This window comes from Prunus avium, chromosome 4 (genome assembly GCF_965620075.1).
Source record: "Prunus avium chromosome 4, drPruAviu1.hap1.1, whole genome shotgun sequence".
NCBI classification, from domain to species: domain Eukaryota; kingdom Viridiplantae; phylum Streptophyta; class Magnoliopsida; order Rosales; family Rosaceae; genus Prunus; species Prunus avium.
In genome coordinates, this window is record NC_142287.1 from 23,768,982 (window position 1) to 23,787,511 (window position 18,530).

General features: G+C 37.0%; 2 protein-coding genes across 2 annotated transcripts; one reads left to right on the forward strand and one right to left on the reverse strand.

Moving 5' to 3' along the window:
* Positions 1-400: 400 nt before the first annotated feature.
* On the forward strand, positions 401-4,999 carry CCDA (cytochrome c biogenesis protein family). The gene is made up of 13 exons (XM_021977445.2): positions 401-557; positions 697-784; positions 947-1,087; positions 1,508-1,563; positions 1,817-1,947; positions 2,046-2,131; positions 2,263-2,294; positions 2,799-2,960; positions 3,187-3,259; positions 3,359-3,459; positions 3,890-3,982; positions 4,491-4,537; positions 4,663-4,999. The coding sequence occupies exons 2-13, from the start codon at positions 697-699 to the stop codon at positions 4,733-4,735; spliced, it is 1,083 nt and encodes a 360-aa protein (XP_021833137.1). The 5' UTR covers positions 401-557; the 3' UTR covers positions 4,736-4,999.
* A 3,935-nt stretch (positions 5,000-8,934) lies between these two features.
* Positions 8,935-10,904, reverse strand: LOC110772932 (cotton fiber-like protein (DUF761)). The gene is made up of 2 exons (XM_088251452.1): positions 10,157-10,904; positions 8,935-9,842 (listed from the first exon to the last, which is right to left on the reverse strand). Exons 1-2 carry the CDS (start codon positions 10,794-10,796, stop codon positions 9,427-9,429), a joined length of 1,056 nt encoding a protein of 351 aa, XP_088107578.1. The 5' UTR covers positions 10,797-10,904; the 3' UTR covers positions 8,935-9,426.
* Positions 10,905-18,530: the final 7,626 nt, after the last annotated feature.

Consider the following 18,530-nt stretch of genomic DNA (forward strand, 5'->3'; position numbering starts at 1 on the left):
TCTGAGAATTTGGCAAAAAGGAAGGAAAAAAAAAAAAAAAAAACTAATTTGGAAGGGTCCTAAATCCCAAGTTGGAAATTCAGAACATCAAAACCATTATTGGGCCTCAAGTTGTCTCTTGCATTGCCCCCATGGCCTTGTTTGATAGTCTGCTCTACTGCGGGGAGCTTCTACAATAAGGAGGTTAGAGTGAGTAGCTTATTTGATTTGAGGGGTTCAATCCCACCTTCAAATTATTTGAAATGTTTAAGTCAATTAATTTTCTTATATTTGTTGATGGTGGAAGATTGAACCCCTCAAATAAGCTCATCCTCTAATCTCCTCATTATAGCCTTTCCGCTCTACTGCCAGCTGCGAGCCCAATAAACCCATATGCATGGCCTTGAGATGACAAGAGCCCACTAAAGCCCGTATCCCCCTTTGATATTTCGACAAGCATGCCTTTGACCACTGACGTTTCTTGGTTAACAATGATCCACCATTGACGTTATCTCACTCGCTGCCATCGCTTGCTTGCTTTCGCTGCTGCTCTGTGAAGCAAATCCAAAAAAGTTGAGGTAAACCTTGTAGTTTTCTCGGCTCCAAGCCACTCACTTGTGAAAATAAAGCTAAAAGATTTTCCCAGGGGCCAAACGTATCATTCAATGTTCCACTTTTGTGTTCTATTTTTTGAGATTTTCCATGATAATTGTGCAGATGAATTTGGCTATCAACCATTGCGGCAGCTATGGAATTAATTCTTTCACAATTTCAAGCTGCAAGGGTGGCCAGAAAAGTAGTCACGGTGAGTAAATTGTGATTCTTTCGTTTTTTTTTTTTATATATAAATATTTATGTTGGCCTGAAGATTGAGCTGTCTCTTATGATTCATCAGAGTGGTATACATGTTGGTGTTACTAATATATAATATTGTAACACAATTGTTTCTCAAATTTCTATCTTCAAGGTAAATATATGGTACCCATCAGAATGCTAAAGGGGCCTTCTACTTCTACACCTCAGGATCTTAGCCAAGATTTGGTATCATTGGCCAAGAGTGATACAAGCAGCAGCTTTCCATTTAAGACAGTTGTAAATTCCATGGCAGGTAACAGGCTAACAGCCTTTGTCTTTTGCTTAAAAACCAGTACGTTCTGTTTCCACTGCCTCTTTCTTTCTTTATTTTCCCCAAAGAAGTAAACTTTCATATCTCTATTCTACAATGAATGGGTGTAACTTCAAAGATTGAGACATATAAGGGGAACTTTTCCGATTCCTTTGTATTGTGGACGTATTTAGTTTTGAAAAATGTAAGGAAATCTTCCATGTATAGTTGTGGTTCCGGCAATTGATCATACCATTTAAATATGATTCACTTGCATATTTAGATAATATACATGTACATAGTTGCATTAACAGCTCTCAGTTTCTCTCTGTAACTTGTGATTCTCAGTTTATTTAGGGTGATTACATGAACTCTATAAACTTGCTTGTAACTATGATAATTTTTAATTTTTTTATGTTTCAGTGGCAAATTTGGTCTTCGCAGACATGGCAAAGGCTGTAAGCACGGGAAATATTTTGGTGAGAATTTGTTTTGTGTTTAAGTGCTAATGGCTTCTTACCTTTTCAGTAATTAATATTTTTTCAAAATTCAATTCCATTATGCTATTTAGTCCTTATAGTTTTTGTAGTACTGCTGCTTGATGATAATGCTTTAGATTTAGGGTCCAAAAATTAACTTTTTGTGCAAATGGGTCAAGCTACTTTTAAAATCTGTATCCAAATTATACTTCTCATATACAATCTCAGGAACTAGAATTCTTTTCTGAGTCAGGAAGGTGCTGTTTCAGTTTATACCTTGGCTGATGGTGGCCCCGGAGAATGGTTTGGAGGTTTCCTATTTTCTGCTGGACAAGAAGCTAATGAGGCTGTTCAAGACCAGTTATCTGCCCTCAGTTTCTCTAGGTTCAGTCCCATATTCTTGTCTTCATTCACATTTGTATTTTTTATTATTCAGCATCTTGGAATATACGCTGCTTCTCATTGCTTATTCATCTTAACAGTTTGGCAGTTATTTTTGGGGCTGGGCTTGTGACCAGCCTTTCTCCTTGTACTCTTAGCGTTCTGCCACTGACACTAGGTTACATAGGTAAAAATTGATATCTTTTATATTGTGGCTTTGGGGAGAAATAGGCGAAGGGAGTTGTATTTGGGTGATGACTTTCACTCTTTTGTGTACATCATGTGTAATGCTGATTTGAATTGATTAAAATCATACAGGAGCATTTGGCTCAGGGAAAAGCAAGGCAGAGGTGATAACTTGCTAAACCAGTTCTCTTATTTCAATTGTTCGTCTTTTTTCTGTAAAGTCCTAGGTGTTGTTTATGTGTCAAACTTACCTCTGAAGTATGGGAGTAATTAAATCATTAGTTTAGGCGCTTTGATTATTAATAGTAAAAAATATTTTGAAGCTTTGAATGTATTAGCATTTTAAATATCAAAATGCCGAAAAATAGTTTGGAACTACTTTCACTGGCTTGTGCATTTTTTTTTGTTCTTTTTCCATGTTCATTATATTTGAAACAGACTGTTAGTAACATCAGTTTAGTCACTTATCTAAACAAGGCTTTAGTTTTTTCTTGTATGCTTAGTTATCTTAGTATTATGTGGTTCCTTATATTTTTTTTCATTACGTGCAACTTTTGATTGCTTTTGTAAGCTACTTGTGTAGTTATATGATTGGTTCTCTCTCTCTCTCTCTCTCTCTCTCTCTCTCAATGACACATGCATGAGGTTAATGTGCCTTTTTTGGTCAGGTTGTTGGGAATTCAATTGCATTCTCATTAGGATTGGCAACTACACTTGCACTCTTAGGCATAGGAGCCTCATTTGCTGGAAAGGCATATGGACAGACTGGGCAGGGGTTACCTTTGGCTGCTTCAGGTTTAGCTATTGTTATGGGCTTGAATCTCCTCGAGGTATTTATTTATGTTCTAACGTCATTTTCTCCCCAGCATGTGCTTCTTTTATTTGATAGTATCTATCACCTTTCAATGTTTATCATTTCCATTTTGTATCTGTGTGATATGCCCCCGAAGTCTGATTGTTTAGTTTAACCTTTTAGAAGACTTTGATTGACTAGTTCTTTCTGATTTAATGTTATTCCTCATTTTTATGCTATCATCTTATGGGTTGAAATTGTAGGTAATTGAACTACAGCTCCCCTCATTTTTTAACAATTTTGATCCCCGGGCTGCTGCTGCTAATTTCCCATCAAGTAACTACCCACCCTAATTTTTTGAGTTTTTGTGGTTTAGATAAAAGCTGGTTGTCTCGATCTTATGAGTTTCAACTTTGATAAACTTTCACATGCTAGGTGTGCAAGCATATCTAGCTGGGCTTACATTTGCTTTAGCTGCCTCACCATGCAGTACGCCAGTGTTGGCCACTCTGCTAGGATATGTAGCTACATCGAAGGTAAACTCAAATTTTTGATATTCTTGAATTCATTTTGAGCTTTTAGTTTTCTTCAGATTTCTGGCAGAAAAAGCTGTAGTTTGACATTTGTGGATGTTGTAATGGCTCTGTCTCTCTCTGTCTCTCTCTCTCTCTCTGTGTCTTCCCTTTATTTCTTGCATATTGATCTCAGTTAATCATCTCCAGTATTTCATATATAGAAATTTTTTTGAATCATCCATGTTGTATCATAGCATGCAAACACTCAAAACAGTAGAGGAAAAAAAAAGAGCAGAGAATTTACTCATACTGCATGTGTATCGATGCTTTGGGAGTCATTTATCAAAGTTGATGCTCTGAGTGTTCTTTCCAGCTCAAGTTTTCCCTTTCCCTAATTGGTTTACATAGGCATCGAATAATATTTAATGCATGAGAACAAATTTTATTACAGAATCCAGTTATAGGAGGCAGCTTACTTTTGACGTACACAACTGGTTATGTTGCTCCTCTACTTCTTGCTGCTTCTTTTGCTGGAGCATTGCAGGTATGTAATCTATCACTTTTTAGTTAGTTGTAAGTTATTCTGTTAGAACAGAACAGCAAGTGAAAGCTTCCACCATATTTCTTTATTATTGTGTGGTTATCTGCTTGCCTGTGACTGTCCTCATATTAAACGATTTCAATACTTTAACAGTGCTGGCAACTTTAAATCATACTTGTGTACTCGTGTCTGTCTGTGCGATTAATTAGAGGAATAATACTAGTCTTACCACATTTCTATACCACAATTTTACACCACATGATGTGGCAGCTGATATGTACATACCACATCAACTAATTAATGTGATTAACACCTTTTTTTTTTCTTTATTAAAATATACCTCATTGATTTAATTGATGTGGCATATGATATGGATAATGGACATGCCACATCACGTGGTACAGAAATGTGGGATAAAAATGTGGTAAGTGTAGCATTACTCTAATTACAGTGAACTCCGCTACAAAGTTATTCTTTTTCTTTTTGCTGAGCAAAACCCATATATATGCAGAGCCTACTTTCGTTTCGCAAATTTTCGGCATGGATCAACCCGATCAGGTTATACTTAAATCCCTTTCTTTCTCCTTTTCAAATCTTTGAAACTTCTTAATACATGTAAGTTCCCCACAAGACAGGTTCCTACATGGCTTTCAATAACATGTTTCATTTTGTTGTTTTAACAGTGGTGCACTTCTGTTAGGAGGGGGTGTGTATACTTTCTTGGATAGGCTTTTCCCAGTTACAATGGCAATGTAGGCAATTGATTAATGACATAAAATCGAACCACGTACAGAATGTAATAGATCTAAATTAATATCATAGTGTGTATTTAATGTGTTCTCTATATAACGCTGTTGAGGCTCAACCCCACAAACGCAATGCTTTCTCAAATTGTATTAGTTATGTGTTAAATCTGAAGAACTAAAGTACAAAAGTTGTCGAGGGTGAATATGTGAAAGGACATGAATCCTTGTAAAGCATTCTGATTAGTTAGGAGCAAATTTTTTTACTTCCACTCAAGTTGAGAGGTCAATAGAAACGTTGTTCATCCTCTTGTGCCCTAAATATTTTGGTTCTGAAAATCAGGCACATCTGTAAAAGGTAAAATGGTTTACCCAATTATAAGAAAGACCATCGAGTGATGCATCCTTGACCCAATTATGTTAACCAACATTAAGGAAAGTATTATAGTTGTCTGTGTTTTCAGTTTTGAGGATTTAATATGGTGATGTTTGTGTAAATAAAGAACCATTTTGCTATTGATTTCGTTTTATAAACCTTCACTTCCATGGACGTGGTTTTGGGTTCGAATTATTCCGTCCCATGCAGAAAAAGAAAGAGGTAATTAATTGACCCAACATTTTAAAAAAAAAAAAAAAGACTTTCCCTAATTGATACAATTACCATCAAAGTATATTGGAAATCTTGCAGCAAAAATCGACATGGAGAACATAAGGTTACGAAGCCCTAACTCTCAGTTTCGTAAGGACTTGGAAATGACATCATTTAACAGAAAGGAGGTGCTTCTAAGACAATGGCAATAAGAGGTATCTACACATGGATGATTTCTGTACAATACGAGTATTAAACGTGAAAATGCTAAATTCTTTATATGGGTAATAATTCTGGAAAAGTAAAAACTCAAGGAGACAATAGAGACTCAAGTAATGGCCTAATAGTAATGGATAATGCTCTAAACTACTCTTATCGATAAACAAAAATCGGGGCAAACCAATTTTAAAAGAGTAATGCTATTTAGACACACAAGATTGACCACATTAATTGACCACCTTATGTGGCAACTGATGTGTATATGACACGTTACTTAAATGTGGCCAACTGTGTTTTTATTTTTTCCTTTTTAAATTAAGTAATTTATATTTTAAAATTTTCATCTTCTTCATTGTATCCCTTTGGTTGCCTTCTCCTTCCCTTTTGGTCTTTTTTCATCCTCCTGCGATCTTCCTCCAAAAAGAAAACTAATTCTTTGATTCAACAAACCCAACTCTGCAAATCAACTAATCAAGAAATTCCAACTCGAAAATCTAAATGCCTATTTCACTAGCTATCTAGAAAATCCGAATTGATTTTGAGATCTCTTATTCTATGGTCATGTGTATAAGAATTAAAAAGAATTTTAAAGCTTTAGTGTGTTGATAGGAATGGGGTATTAGCTTTCCAATCAAATGGGCAGTCTGGTGAAGGATCGAAGTTGAACAATTCCCAAAATATGAACTATTTTTATTTTAAAAATGAAGATGGATTGATGCGATTTGTCGGGTTTCTCGCACGGCTTGGTGGTGCTGGGAGATGTGGCAAGCAGTGCGCTGGTTTTACTGGGTAAAGATAGATTTGATGGAGGAAGGGAGTGTTGAGTAAAGAACGAAGCTGCAGCCTGCTACAGCGTAAAGATGCTAGGGTTAATTATAATTAATTATAATTTTGTTGTTTTTAAGGATTATTTTAAAAAAAGTAAATAAAAATAAAATCTACAAAGCAATATTCATTAATTGACATGGCATGACCACATCAGCTGCCACATAAGGTAGTCAGCTAATGTGGTCAATTTTGTTTGTCTAAATAGCATCCCCATTAACGCCGCGCGGCTATACACCTTTTTTTTTTCATAAAGTCCCTAGTATAGCCGCCCGGCTCTACTATTTATTAAAAAACAAAAACATAAAAAGGACCCGCCTAGCGCCCAACTAGCGATTTAGCGACCACGTGTCAAAAACCGTATAGCCGCGCGGCTATATACTTTTTTATAAAAAAAAATCTAGAGTATAGCCGGGCGGCTATACTATTTATAAAAAAACCAAGTGGACCCTACTTTTTATTAAAAAAAAAAATTATAAAAAAGACACTTCTAGTTGCATTAGTTTATACTTTATATATACTAGTTGGCCTAAGCTCCTATGTGCATTAAAGTTTGAGTTTAATTTAGAATACACTAGCCTCTCTGCACGCACTTTCGTGCCTGTGAGAGGGTTTTTTTTTATAAAAAAGTTTAAATTTATTATAGAATTAAAAAAAAAGATAATGGGTAGTTGTGTTCCATAAAAATAGGATCCATTATCTGATTTTTATTTTTATTTTTTATTTTTTAAAATATGAAAAAGTATGAATTTACCATATTATCCTCATTTAATTAATAATTTCAATTCTTAATGTTTGCATTAACCAAGGGTATTTTCTGGTATTTTGAATGTTTCACCATTCTCTGCCTTTTGCTTTATATATATAGATTAACTTGCTAGTTTCAATATATACACTTTATAGATTTAAATATTTAAATATATATTATTATTATTCAATAATATGCAAAAATTATGTGTATAATATGTGAGTTTTGTGTGTATTATTGAAAGTTTTGTAAAAAACTAAGTGTATTAAGCATGAAAAATACATATATACATGTACAATATGAGTATTAAATGTGAAAATACTAAATTCTTTGTACGGATAATAACTCTAGAAAAGTAAAAAATCAAAAAGGGACAATAGAAACTCGAGTAATAGTCTAATAGTAATGGATAATGCTCTAAACTATCCAAAAAGAAATATTGGGGAAAAACAATTTTTTTTTAAAAGATCTCTATGTAAAGAGTATAGCCGTCCGGCTATACTATTTTTATTTTATTTTAAAAAAGACCCCAGTAAAGCCTCATGGCTACGCTTTTAAAAAAAATTCTAGAGTATCGCCGTGCGGCTATACTATTTATGATTAAAATAAAAAAGGATCCCTGTAACTCCGCGCGGCTATACGAAAATAATTTTTTTTAAGAAGGACCCAACTAGCGTCCAACTTGCGATTCGTCGCTCACGTGTAAAAAAATTACAAGAACAGGACCCTTCTAATTGTATTAGTTTATACTTTATATATATTAACTTGCTAGTTTCGATATATATACTTTATAGATTTAAATTTTTTAATATATATTATTATTATTATTCAATAATATGCAAAATTTATGGGTATAATACGTGAATTTTGTGTGTTTTATTGAAACTTTTGTAAAAAACCAAGTGTATTAAACATGAAAAATACGTACGTACGTGCATGCGAAACACATAGTACATCAATCAACGGTCAGATTCAATGTGCGTGACCTACGATACCAAATTTTTAGCAATAAAGTATAATGCAAGCCCATCTGATCGGTGGATATTGGCTTTAGGGCAATTGGCACTATATGAGATACTGCCAGAGCCAAATAAATAAGGAGATGTCTTTAGCTCCATGAATCAATCGTTTAGAGCTGCAGGGTGATGTGATCTTATAGTTGGAGTCTGGACTGATCTCTTGCAAGTATGACAAGGGACTCAGGTAGACGACAGGCCTTGCAGTCTTAAAATGGATGATTTTCTAGGCAACCAAATTTCCAACCTTTTTTTTTCTTGAGTGCTTACTTTTTTCTTGAGTGCTTATCCAGAAGCAGAAAAGAAAAAAAAAAAAACATTTTCCCAAGGCTTTTGGCCATATCTGCAGGGCCAAACTTCGGCTGGAATTTATTGCGGTTAGCCAGGTTTTGGTCACTTCACCGCCCTTGCAAATTATATATGAAATTAACATGATCCTAAAGCTTTCCTGCTCATCTTCTCTGTGCCTTGCATTATGAAATTGGTTGGCTGGTTGGTGAAAGGGAAATGGTTTTTAGTTGAACTAAACAAACTGAGGTAAAGAATTTATAGCTTTGATGTAGTTATATTGGAACCAGTTGACACACATTCTTACATCCATGAATCAATTCTCAACACGTAAACACCACATATTAGATAAAGTAGGAGCTCTTAGAACCAACATACTCGTGATGTGAATCGCTCTAATTTGAACTGATTAACGAAACAAATCTAGTATAGGGAGTCAATTTTTTGATCTGATATCTGTAATTCCCCAATGAACATAAATTCCAAACAACATCCCCTCAACTCTTTTTCTCGGAACATATTGAATATTGGCAAGAATTTTAGTTAGCTCACTATAAACATCATTTGTAACCCAACAAAAATTGGGTGCACTATCTCTGTATTTTTTCACCACCCTTTTATAGGTTTTATTTTTACCCAAAAAAAAAAAAAAAAAAACCAACCCAATAATTAACATATGGTAATTGCCTATTGCCCGCCGAATGCTCTGTCTGCTTTGTTTAAATTATAAACAAAAACAGAGAAAAGGAAAAAAGAGATAAATAACTGAAACTGAAACTAATGAGCCAATGAACAAAGGTGATTTGGTGTGAGTGGTTCGGCACTCTTATTCCTTAAGAGAGGTCAGGGGTTCGATCCCTGCTCTCGTACGGAGTCACCACTTTGGCCAACACTTTACCCCTTATGGGCCGATCCGGTGTGAGTGGGGATTAGTCTGGATTGTAATTAAGGCTTAAAAGTGCCACCCATAGTTGGGGCCCATCCAGGACCACCTCATGGTTCAGACCAAAAAAAATAAACTAATGAGCCAATGGAGCCCGGGCCCCACTTCTAATCATCTCATGGTACTGATTCAACGACTCCTGCCTCTGCAGCCTCATCTCCTCGTTGAACTTCTTGATGAACGCCTCCACTCGGCGGTTCAAATCGTCCTGACTCAGCGACGGTTCCTTCCTGAGCCGACCCGACCCGGTCGACGGACTCAGCAGCGACGGCGAGTTAACGGTTGCGCTGCTCGGGTCCTGGAACGTCTCGGACTTGTTCATCTTGGACTTGGGAGGCGTGTTCTGGTCCACACTCCGCACATGCGTGTCCCACGTGTCGGACTTCTTCAGGTGCCTAGTTAACGGCATCGAACGCCCCTCCGTTATCGTCTTCCACGTGCTCTCAAGCGTGTCCTGCCGCTTCGGCCTCGCCACTCCCAACGACTTCCCACCTGCATTTCCCACAAAACAAAACAACACAACAAACTTCACTTATTAATTTACCATTTTGACCTCGTCTTTTAAAATTGCTCCCCTGGCTGACCCCCTATAAGCCGAGGGCAATCTCGACTTTTCGCACTATCAAGCAAATTTGAATTTGAACGACAATAACGAAAATTTTAAAAATAAAAAATACAGGTGGTGCTCCGACCAGTCGGTTTTCTCAGTTCCTTGTTCCTATCCGAAAATTTCAAAAAAATTTGGACTTAATATAACGATTAGAAGGAATAATCATACGACATGTCGTACGCAGAGAGAGGGGTACCTTCAGGGCTAGCTCTGGCGGATTTTCTATGACCAAATCTAGAAGAAACGGGAGGTTTCTCGTTCTCGTTCAACCAAAACTCCATGGAGTCTTTCCTCTGCAAACGAGTCCGCACAGGCGTCGACACCCGCACGGCCTCATCGCCGCCGTCCACCGCCCCTCGAACATCGCTCTTCTCCTTCTCATTCTCCGCCGCCTCTGAAATCCTAGCTTCCACCACCACTCCACCGGCCGATTCGTACGAATCTAGAACCTTCGGCAACACATTCGCATCGTAACCGTACTCGTTCAAAACGACGGCTTCGTACTCCGCGTAGTCCGTCCTCACGACTTCTCCGGAGATCTTCACCGGAGTCACTGGCGCAGGGACGGCGATCATCTCCGGCGACGAATCTTCGAGTCTCGGATGGAGCTTGGAGGAGGCGACGATGCTGATGATGATGCAGTTGATGAGGATGTAGAGGTAGGGAGGTCTGAGCCAGGAGAGCGCTGAGCTCCAGAGAGAAGGGACTTGGGAGGCGACGATGTCCGAAACCACTGGAGCTGAGAGCTTTAGCGCCACGGCCATGGACACCAAACCGGTGGAGATGAGAACGACCTTGAGAGAGAGTAACCAGGTGTTGCTCGAGCTCATCGACATTTTTCCGGCGTTTGAGTTTGGGACTTGGTCGGAATCTTACCTTTTCCGATGAGAGTTTTATTTGAGAGCTGTGAGAAGTGAAGAAGTTAGTTAATGGGTGAAATGGCGAGGAGGGAGTTTATATATAGAGGAGAAGAGGGAGCGGGTATTGCGATGAAATGCGAGCCGTCGGATGAAGAGGTGGTGTGACCGTTTTTGAAGAAGAAAAAATGGTGGGGATAAGAGGTAACGCGTCAGCATGTAAATGGGTTTTCTCCACGTGGCATTGGGGTTTTTGGCGTATGGAATAGGTATTGATATCAATGAAATGTTTTTGCAGGAATTTATTGGATTCTAGAATCCGTACAAATAAGTTCAACATAATTTTATTCAAGTTGAAAGAGAAAAACTTACATGTCACGGGTTCGATATCTGGTTTTTATCTTATACACCGACAAAAAAAGATAAAACTCTTCTGGTTTAGATATTGAGAACTGAAATTCTAGTCTTAAATATTACTTCCTTTTAATATAAATACTTGTTATGATGGTAGCTGAGCTGAGGAAAAACCATCATTGTAACAATGAAGATAAAGTTTTTCTGTTGTGTCATTTTAGTAATCTCACATTAACCTATTTTATCAATTTGTGTATAAAATTTCAGAAAATGTTTTATTCCTGCTTGGATTGACCCTCAAAAAATAAATACAGAAAAAGAAAAAAAAAAGTGGGCATTTCTTGGATTAAGAGCCCTCCCTTTCTCTAACAAAAACACATCGAAGTGGCAATGCCCAGATGATTCTGGAAGTGGGGCTTTTGCTCTGATTAAATTATTTAAAAAGAAGAAAAAAAACGCAAAAGTAAATCGGAAAGGTGATTAATTTTTTAAATCTTGCTTAACATTGATAATCTTCCTAGAGAACTAGTTAACGAACTTTTAATATTGGAGGGGGAAGGCAGCAGATGATAGATGAGAACTGTCAGGAAGAATTGAATATTTAAAAGGGTACCACATCTCAACGGCTATATTTTATGTGACCGTTAACATGGGGTATGCTATGCTATGAACATGAATGAATTGGACTATGAAGTCATATTAACCATTGCCCGTTGGATTGGATGGTCTAGCACCTACCAATACTTAATTAACCGACCACGTTTTGGAGCTAATTAAGTGTTGCTCACTTGCTCAGTGACATTGTGGTAATAATGGGAATGTCAAATGTGGTAGCATCTAATGTGAGAGCTCATGGTTTTTTTTTTGTTACGCGATGTTATTCTTATTCATAGAGTATAATATGAGTGAGAGAAATAAGTTTTAATAAATATACACGTGTTATAACATGAGTATATCAGTAACACAAAACGACAGTCTTACGATCACACTAAAAAATTACTCCCGAAATAGAGTCACATATTGAGTGTACGTACATTGCCAAAGCGACAACTTCAAAATTACTCTAATATTCTACATAGAGAGCATGTATGAACATGAAAAACAATATTCAGAGTCAACGACCGAGTAATAAGATAACGATGAACATGTGATATGGGCTACCAAAGCCAAAAAAATAAAAAGGAAATAGTAATAAATAAGTCTGTGGGTTGGCCATGCCATGTTCTTGAATCTTGTCAGTAAACCCAAATGCCCTAAGCTGGTTATTTAGAATTAAAATTTATAATAAATGTCATGTGTTCTGCCGACCAACCAATAAGCACCACCTGTTAAGTCATTTTCTTCGTTTTTGTTTTCGCATTTGCTAATTATAAAAGTCAGAGAGCAAATCATGAGCTGGTTAATTTTATACGCAATGTGTGGACGAAATGAGTCTAAAATATGACTGGTGTGTGCGGGTGGTCAATATAAGCAGGCATAAGCATGCTACTAATTTCCTACCAGGAACGGGCAAAGACTGCGACTTGAGACCCCCTAATGAGACAATTGATCAAGTTGTTTTCAAGTTGACATGCCTACAAAGGGGGCTACGTGAAATATGCATCCAAGAAATGCCAAGCAAAGTCAATTAAAAGGTCAGGATCAGAGAGATTGATGTCCAAAGTCTTTAAATGTGTTTGTTTTGCAAACAAACTTCATTGAAAATGTGAACCAGGAGGACATTAACAACTATAAGACGGAGTAGACTAGTTATAGGAGATCCAAAATGATTGCGAATGCGTACATACGTGTTTAGGATAAATTTTGGCAAGTTATGTTGTTAGATTGCCGATTAGACTAATATGACCTAAACATACGGTTTTATTTAATCAAATGGTGTTGACGGATAGTCCGTCAACATTATATACTTGAAACTATGCGACACAAGAGAGCACTATCAATCCCATATAAACCTAATTGTTGGTTACGAACTTTTAACTAGGGTGAGAAAATAAGCTTATAGAGTTGTTTATGTACGACCAGCTTGATATATGCTTATGGCTAGACAATACCTTAAATCATGAAGATGGGACTATTAGGATAGCAGAGAATTTAAGAGTTGTGGTCCTGTGGGTGATCTCGTGACATTTAATTTCTACTTTGTTGAATGGGGTCTTTGATTCAAAAATCATAACCGGCAGAGACTTGTACATTCGAATTAAGATGATTTAAACCGACCAAGTTAAAGTTACATGAAGCCTATATAAGTTCCATAATTTTTTTATTTATATAAAATTCCCTTGATTCATTTTTGGTGCCATTGATGGTCCTGCATTCAGAGAGATGCTTTTTATAAAATGTCCCATTCCTCTGATTAAGCCCCACAGAAGCAGAAACAAAATTCCCACAGCACGGTCCAGGAGCTTACACCACCATTTCCACAACAAAAAATATAAAGAAAAAGTTAGAATTATTAAGATCATCATTAAGATAAGAGCATCCACAGTGGGAGGGTGTATAATCAGGTGTATGTTAAATATACACCCTTTGTGATCAGAAACACCCTTTGTGATCGGAATCACCCCCAATGGAGAGATGTAAACGAGTGTAAATTTGCATCACCACCATGAGATGCAAATTTAGATGCACATATACATCTTTTTTTACATCTCTTGCAGGTGGGACCTATATGAGAAAATGTGAGAAAAAGTGAACAAAAGTGGGACCTACAACAAAAAGGTGAAAGAAATCAATTATACATCTCTAGATTTACATTTTCCCCAGTAAAGCAAAAATCACATTTACAACTCTCGGATGTGTAAAGGGGATGTAAAAGCGGCTTTACACCCCCAAAAATACACCCTCCCACTGTGGATGCTATAACAAGCCAGTATGAATAGCATCTATGCATATCATTCAGCTCATCCTCTTTGCTAAAATATGAATATTGTTTAGGTTCTTATTTTTATTCTTCTCCATAAGGAGGTATATATAAGAGTTTACATGAGTGCTTTACAAGGAATTAGATCCAGTAAAGGATTAGGAAAGTATCTCCTAATTATACAATGATTTGACAACTATATAAAAATAGGAAAGTAAATCCCTTAATTAATCAAAGAAAATAAATCTATAAAATAGGAAAGTAAATCCCCTAATTAATCAAGGAAATAAATCTCCTTGATTAATTAGGAGACTCACTTCAACACTCCTCCTCAAGTTGGTGCATATACGTCACAAATGCCCAACTTGGTAAGTGAGTCAAGAAATCCGTAGCACACAAGTCGATAATCCATGCAATTCATGCAGAGTCTTTGGCGACTGGTCGTTTGCTTCGGGCGTCCGGTCGTTTGCTTCGGGCGACCGGTCGTTTGCTTCGGGCGACCGGTCGTTTTGAGTCTGCAATAAGAGAAGTAAAAAGTGATATGAGAATGTGAGGGATTTTGATTGGAGGAATTTGATTTGAGGAATTTGATGTATGAATTTGATGTAGGAATTGGATTTGAGAGGTATGTGAATAAGATTTGGGGGATTTGATTTGAGTATGAGAAATTTGAGATAAGGCATTTGAGGACTTTAGATTTGAGGGATTTGATTTGAGTATGAGAAATTTGAGATTTGAGTATGAGAAATTTGAGATAAGGCATTTGAGGACTTTAGATTTGAGGGATTTGATTTGAGTATGAGAAATTTGAGATAAGGCAATTGAGGACTTTAGATTTGAGGGATTTGGATTTGGGAGAAATATGAGAAAGTGGATTTGGTGGTTTTGGAAACGATATCCATGGTAGCGGAAGGATTTAAGAATAAGATAAAAAAAATATAAGTTTAGGGTTTCGGGATAAGAGTATATGAGGATTCGGGTATGAAGATCTGAATCTAAAACTGGAAATACGAGGAATATGATATGAGGGATGTGATTTTGGGTACGAGGAATACGATATGAGGAATGTGATTTTGGGTATGAGGAATTCGATATGAGGAATGTAAAGAACACAGAAACCCTGTGAACACGGCTAAGAACACAGAAACCCTGTGAATTCGGTTAAAGGACACAGAAACCCTGTGCACACGGCTAAAGGACACAGAAACCTTGTGAACACGGCTAAGGACACGGAAACCCTGTGAACACGGCTAAAGGACACAGAAACCCTGTGAACACAGCTAAAGGACACAGAAACCCTGTGAACACGGCTAAGAACATAGAAACTTCTCTTCAATCCTATATGAATACAATGACTGCATTCGATCGTCAATTTAAAATATTTACACTAGTGGATACCACAAAATCTTATGTTATATTTAATGAAAGTATAAATAAACTCTTAATTGTTAGTGAATATATTGTTTTGATGGCATACGCATTCTACGAAACTAGTTTCAACGATCCAACCGTCAAATTTGTTTGTTTACACTTCGAGATCATATACGCCAAAAATCGGAAAAAATAAACATTCAGAGATTAAGTAATAGGACAAAACTTTTCGACGGTTATAAACGAAAAATCATGATTTAACGGTTATTTCAACTCTGATTTTGATGATTTTTTACAGCTACACTCCTTGACCCTACATGAATACAATGAACCAATTCGATCGTCAATTTAAAATATTTACGCATAGATAATAAAAGATATCTTAAAACTACCTAAATAAGAAAATATCAATATATCATGAAATAACTAATTAAATGGTAAATATCTATCTTGATCCACCCCTATGCTCCTGCATCAGACTCCCCTGGTTGGAAAGAATTTGTCCTCGAATTCAAGCCTTTGATTGAGGAAAATCCGAATAGAATCTTCAATTGCTTCATATTAATTTTGGATCTTTTAGCATCCAATTGAAACCTTCCTTTCCAAATAAAAAGATATTTGGAATATTTCGTTATTCTTGGCTTCTTCTTACTCCCTCTGACAATGCAAATGTTTCTCTCTAGAATCTTCAACCGATTGACAAAATCAACCAAATTTTTGGCAACCTTCCTAGTGAAAATATTAATGCCCATAAAATCAATAAGATCTTCGAGAGTTTTCTCAATTCCCATCTCTTCACTGTTCTGGTCAATAAATTGTTTATCAAAATTGCTTTGAACACCCAAACAATTTTCATTGCAATTTTCACAGTTGCAAGGATCAAATATTGGAGGTAAATCCAAATTTAATAACTTTGATGAACAACAAAATGCACCAAAATTAACAAATCCATTTATACCTTCAAAGACACAATGAGAATAACCATGCCCCTCTTCACTTGACTCACATAGTGGAGCGCAATACTGAAAAGGGCTATCTCCCTCGTACTCCCCGTCGAGACTCCCACGGCTTAGAGTGTTGATGCGAGCTACTTGGTTCAGATAAGGGTTCACGTATCCCTCCCCGTCAGAACTCTTACCTATCTGGGTTCGAGCTTCGATGCGAGCGATGCGTTCCGTAAGTTGCCGTAGCATCCTCCTAATTTCCTCCATGTCGTTGTAGTTGTCAACATGACCCTCCATCCAAAAACCTCCCCGAGACAGCAGATCTTGAACCTGGCTCTGATACCAATTGATGGGGATCGGGGTACGGACACAGGTCACCAACCACATACACGAGCACTGAAATCTAGGGCTAGTGCAAACTCACATATATCGTAGCAAATCCATGCCACAAATACACTATTTCGTTAATCATCAACATAAAACTCCCCTACAACTATTACATTAGCCTTATTCGATCGTCAATTTCAAACCTGGCTCTGATACCATGCTAAAATATGAATATTGTTTAGGTTCTTATTTTTATTCTTCTCCATAAGGAGGTATATATAAGAGTTTACATGAGTGCTTTACAAGGAATTAGATCCAGTAAAGGATTAGGAAAGTATCTCCTAATTATACAATGATTTGACAACTATATAAAAATAGGAAAGTAAATCCCTTAATTAATCAAAGAAAATAAATCTATAAAATAGGAAAGTAAATCCCCTAATTAATCAAGGAAATAAATCTCCTTGATTAATTAGGAGGCTCACTTCAACACTCTTCACTGGGCACCTTAGAGCCCATGCTTGCAGCCAACACGTGGTTCTTTCCTAGCGGTCGGTGATGACCTAATATAGACTCTAGTTGGTACAAGTGAGTCAAAGATAAAGATTTTGGAGGCTTTGGAGCAGCTGTAGCTTATGGCCTTGTGCTACCTTCTGATTCATATCATGCCACCGTCCAGTTGTTGGATGAGTGACACGTGTTGGCCATCCACCGACCGGCGCAGCATTTCTGGTGGGTTATCCGGTTCGATCGAACAACTACTGCAAGGCTGCAAACATTGCATTTGCAGGTCTTCAATTTGGTCTTTTTTTCCAAGTCCAAAGGTTTTGCCTAACTTTGGTGTGGAAATTTCAAGAAGTATACCACTTGGCTTTACGATCAGATCATTAAAAGTACACTAAAGCTGTGGTGATTGATTGGCATTTGGCAGGGAACAAGACATGTTGGCAAGTTGTTTGAATTTTCTTGCTCCCTTTTGGCAAGGCTAGTGTCTGTCGGTCAGACACTGTAGAAGAGAAGCCTATGCCCAGAAAAAAAACAAAGATCATAAAAATCACACTAAAGCTGTGGTGATTGATTGGCATTTGGCAGGGAAAAAGAGTTTTGATTTTTCTTGCTCCTTTTTGGCAAGGCTAGTGTCTGTCGATCGGACACTTTAGAAGAGAAGCCTATGCAAGTTACCTCAGGAAGTAATGAAAGTGACTTTGTACTAAGAATTAATGATGAGCCAGAGTGGCTCTTTTTCATACTAAAAAGACAGGATAAGGACTTAAAATAAAGAATGGAAATGCAAATCTTTTATAGTAAAATCACAAGAGAGAGACTCAAATTGCAATATGAGTCATGTTTATAGAGACGAGTTATGCTGGTAACAGCTGTTTATTAGCGCATGGGTGATTATTAGCCGTCGATTAATATGAGGGCTCCTTCATGAGATCCACATAAATTTGCGTATGAGTGACTATTAACCGTCAATAAATATGACTCCCTCATGATATCCGCATAACTCTACCGCTAGCAGTCATTCATGCAAACCCAAACTGTACTGCGCATTATTGTGATGGAGACATCTTTCTTTGCTGATAGTTTTGTTAACCTCGACCAGGAATTTAAGCTGTGTGAGATTTTTCACTCTCCTCTTTCTGTGCTGCATTTCATATCTGAAGATCTTGCTGATGTGGCATTGTTATCGGACGGTTAGAGAAATGACAATTGAAAATTAAAAAGAAAAGAAGAAACAAAAGGATTTGTGATAATTCTGAGATTCCAAAGATCATGCATATAGGCAATGTTCTTGAGGTGTTTTTAGGTAAAAACATTCTTCCAAATAACACAATTGAAGCGGAAAGGAAATCA

Excerpts from the sequence above, each read along its gene's own strand:
- CCDA (XM_021977445.2), top strand. The coding sequence starts at position 697 with ATGAATTTGGCTATCAACCATTGCGGCAGCTATGGAATTAATTCTTTC. Across the intron at positions 2,132-2,262 it reads ACTGACACTAGGTTACATAG|GAGCATTTGGCTCAGGGAAA; the intron begins GTAAAAATTGAT and ends AAAATCATACAG. Across the intron at positions 3,983-4,490 it reads CTTTTGCTGGAGCATTGCAG|AGCCTACTTTCGTTTCGCAA; the intron begins GTATGTAATCTA and ends ATATATATGCAG.
- LOC110772932 (XM_088251452.1), bottom strand. The coding sequence starts at position 10,796 with ATGTCGATGAGCTCGAGCAACACCTGGTTACTCTCTCTCAAGGTCGTT. Across the intron at positions 9,843-10,156 it reads CGCCAGAGCTAGCCCTGAAG|GTGGGAAGTCGTTGGGAGTG; the intron begins GTACCCCTCTCT and ends TGGGAAATGCAG.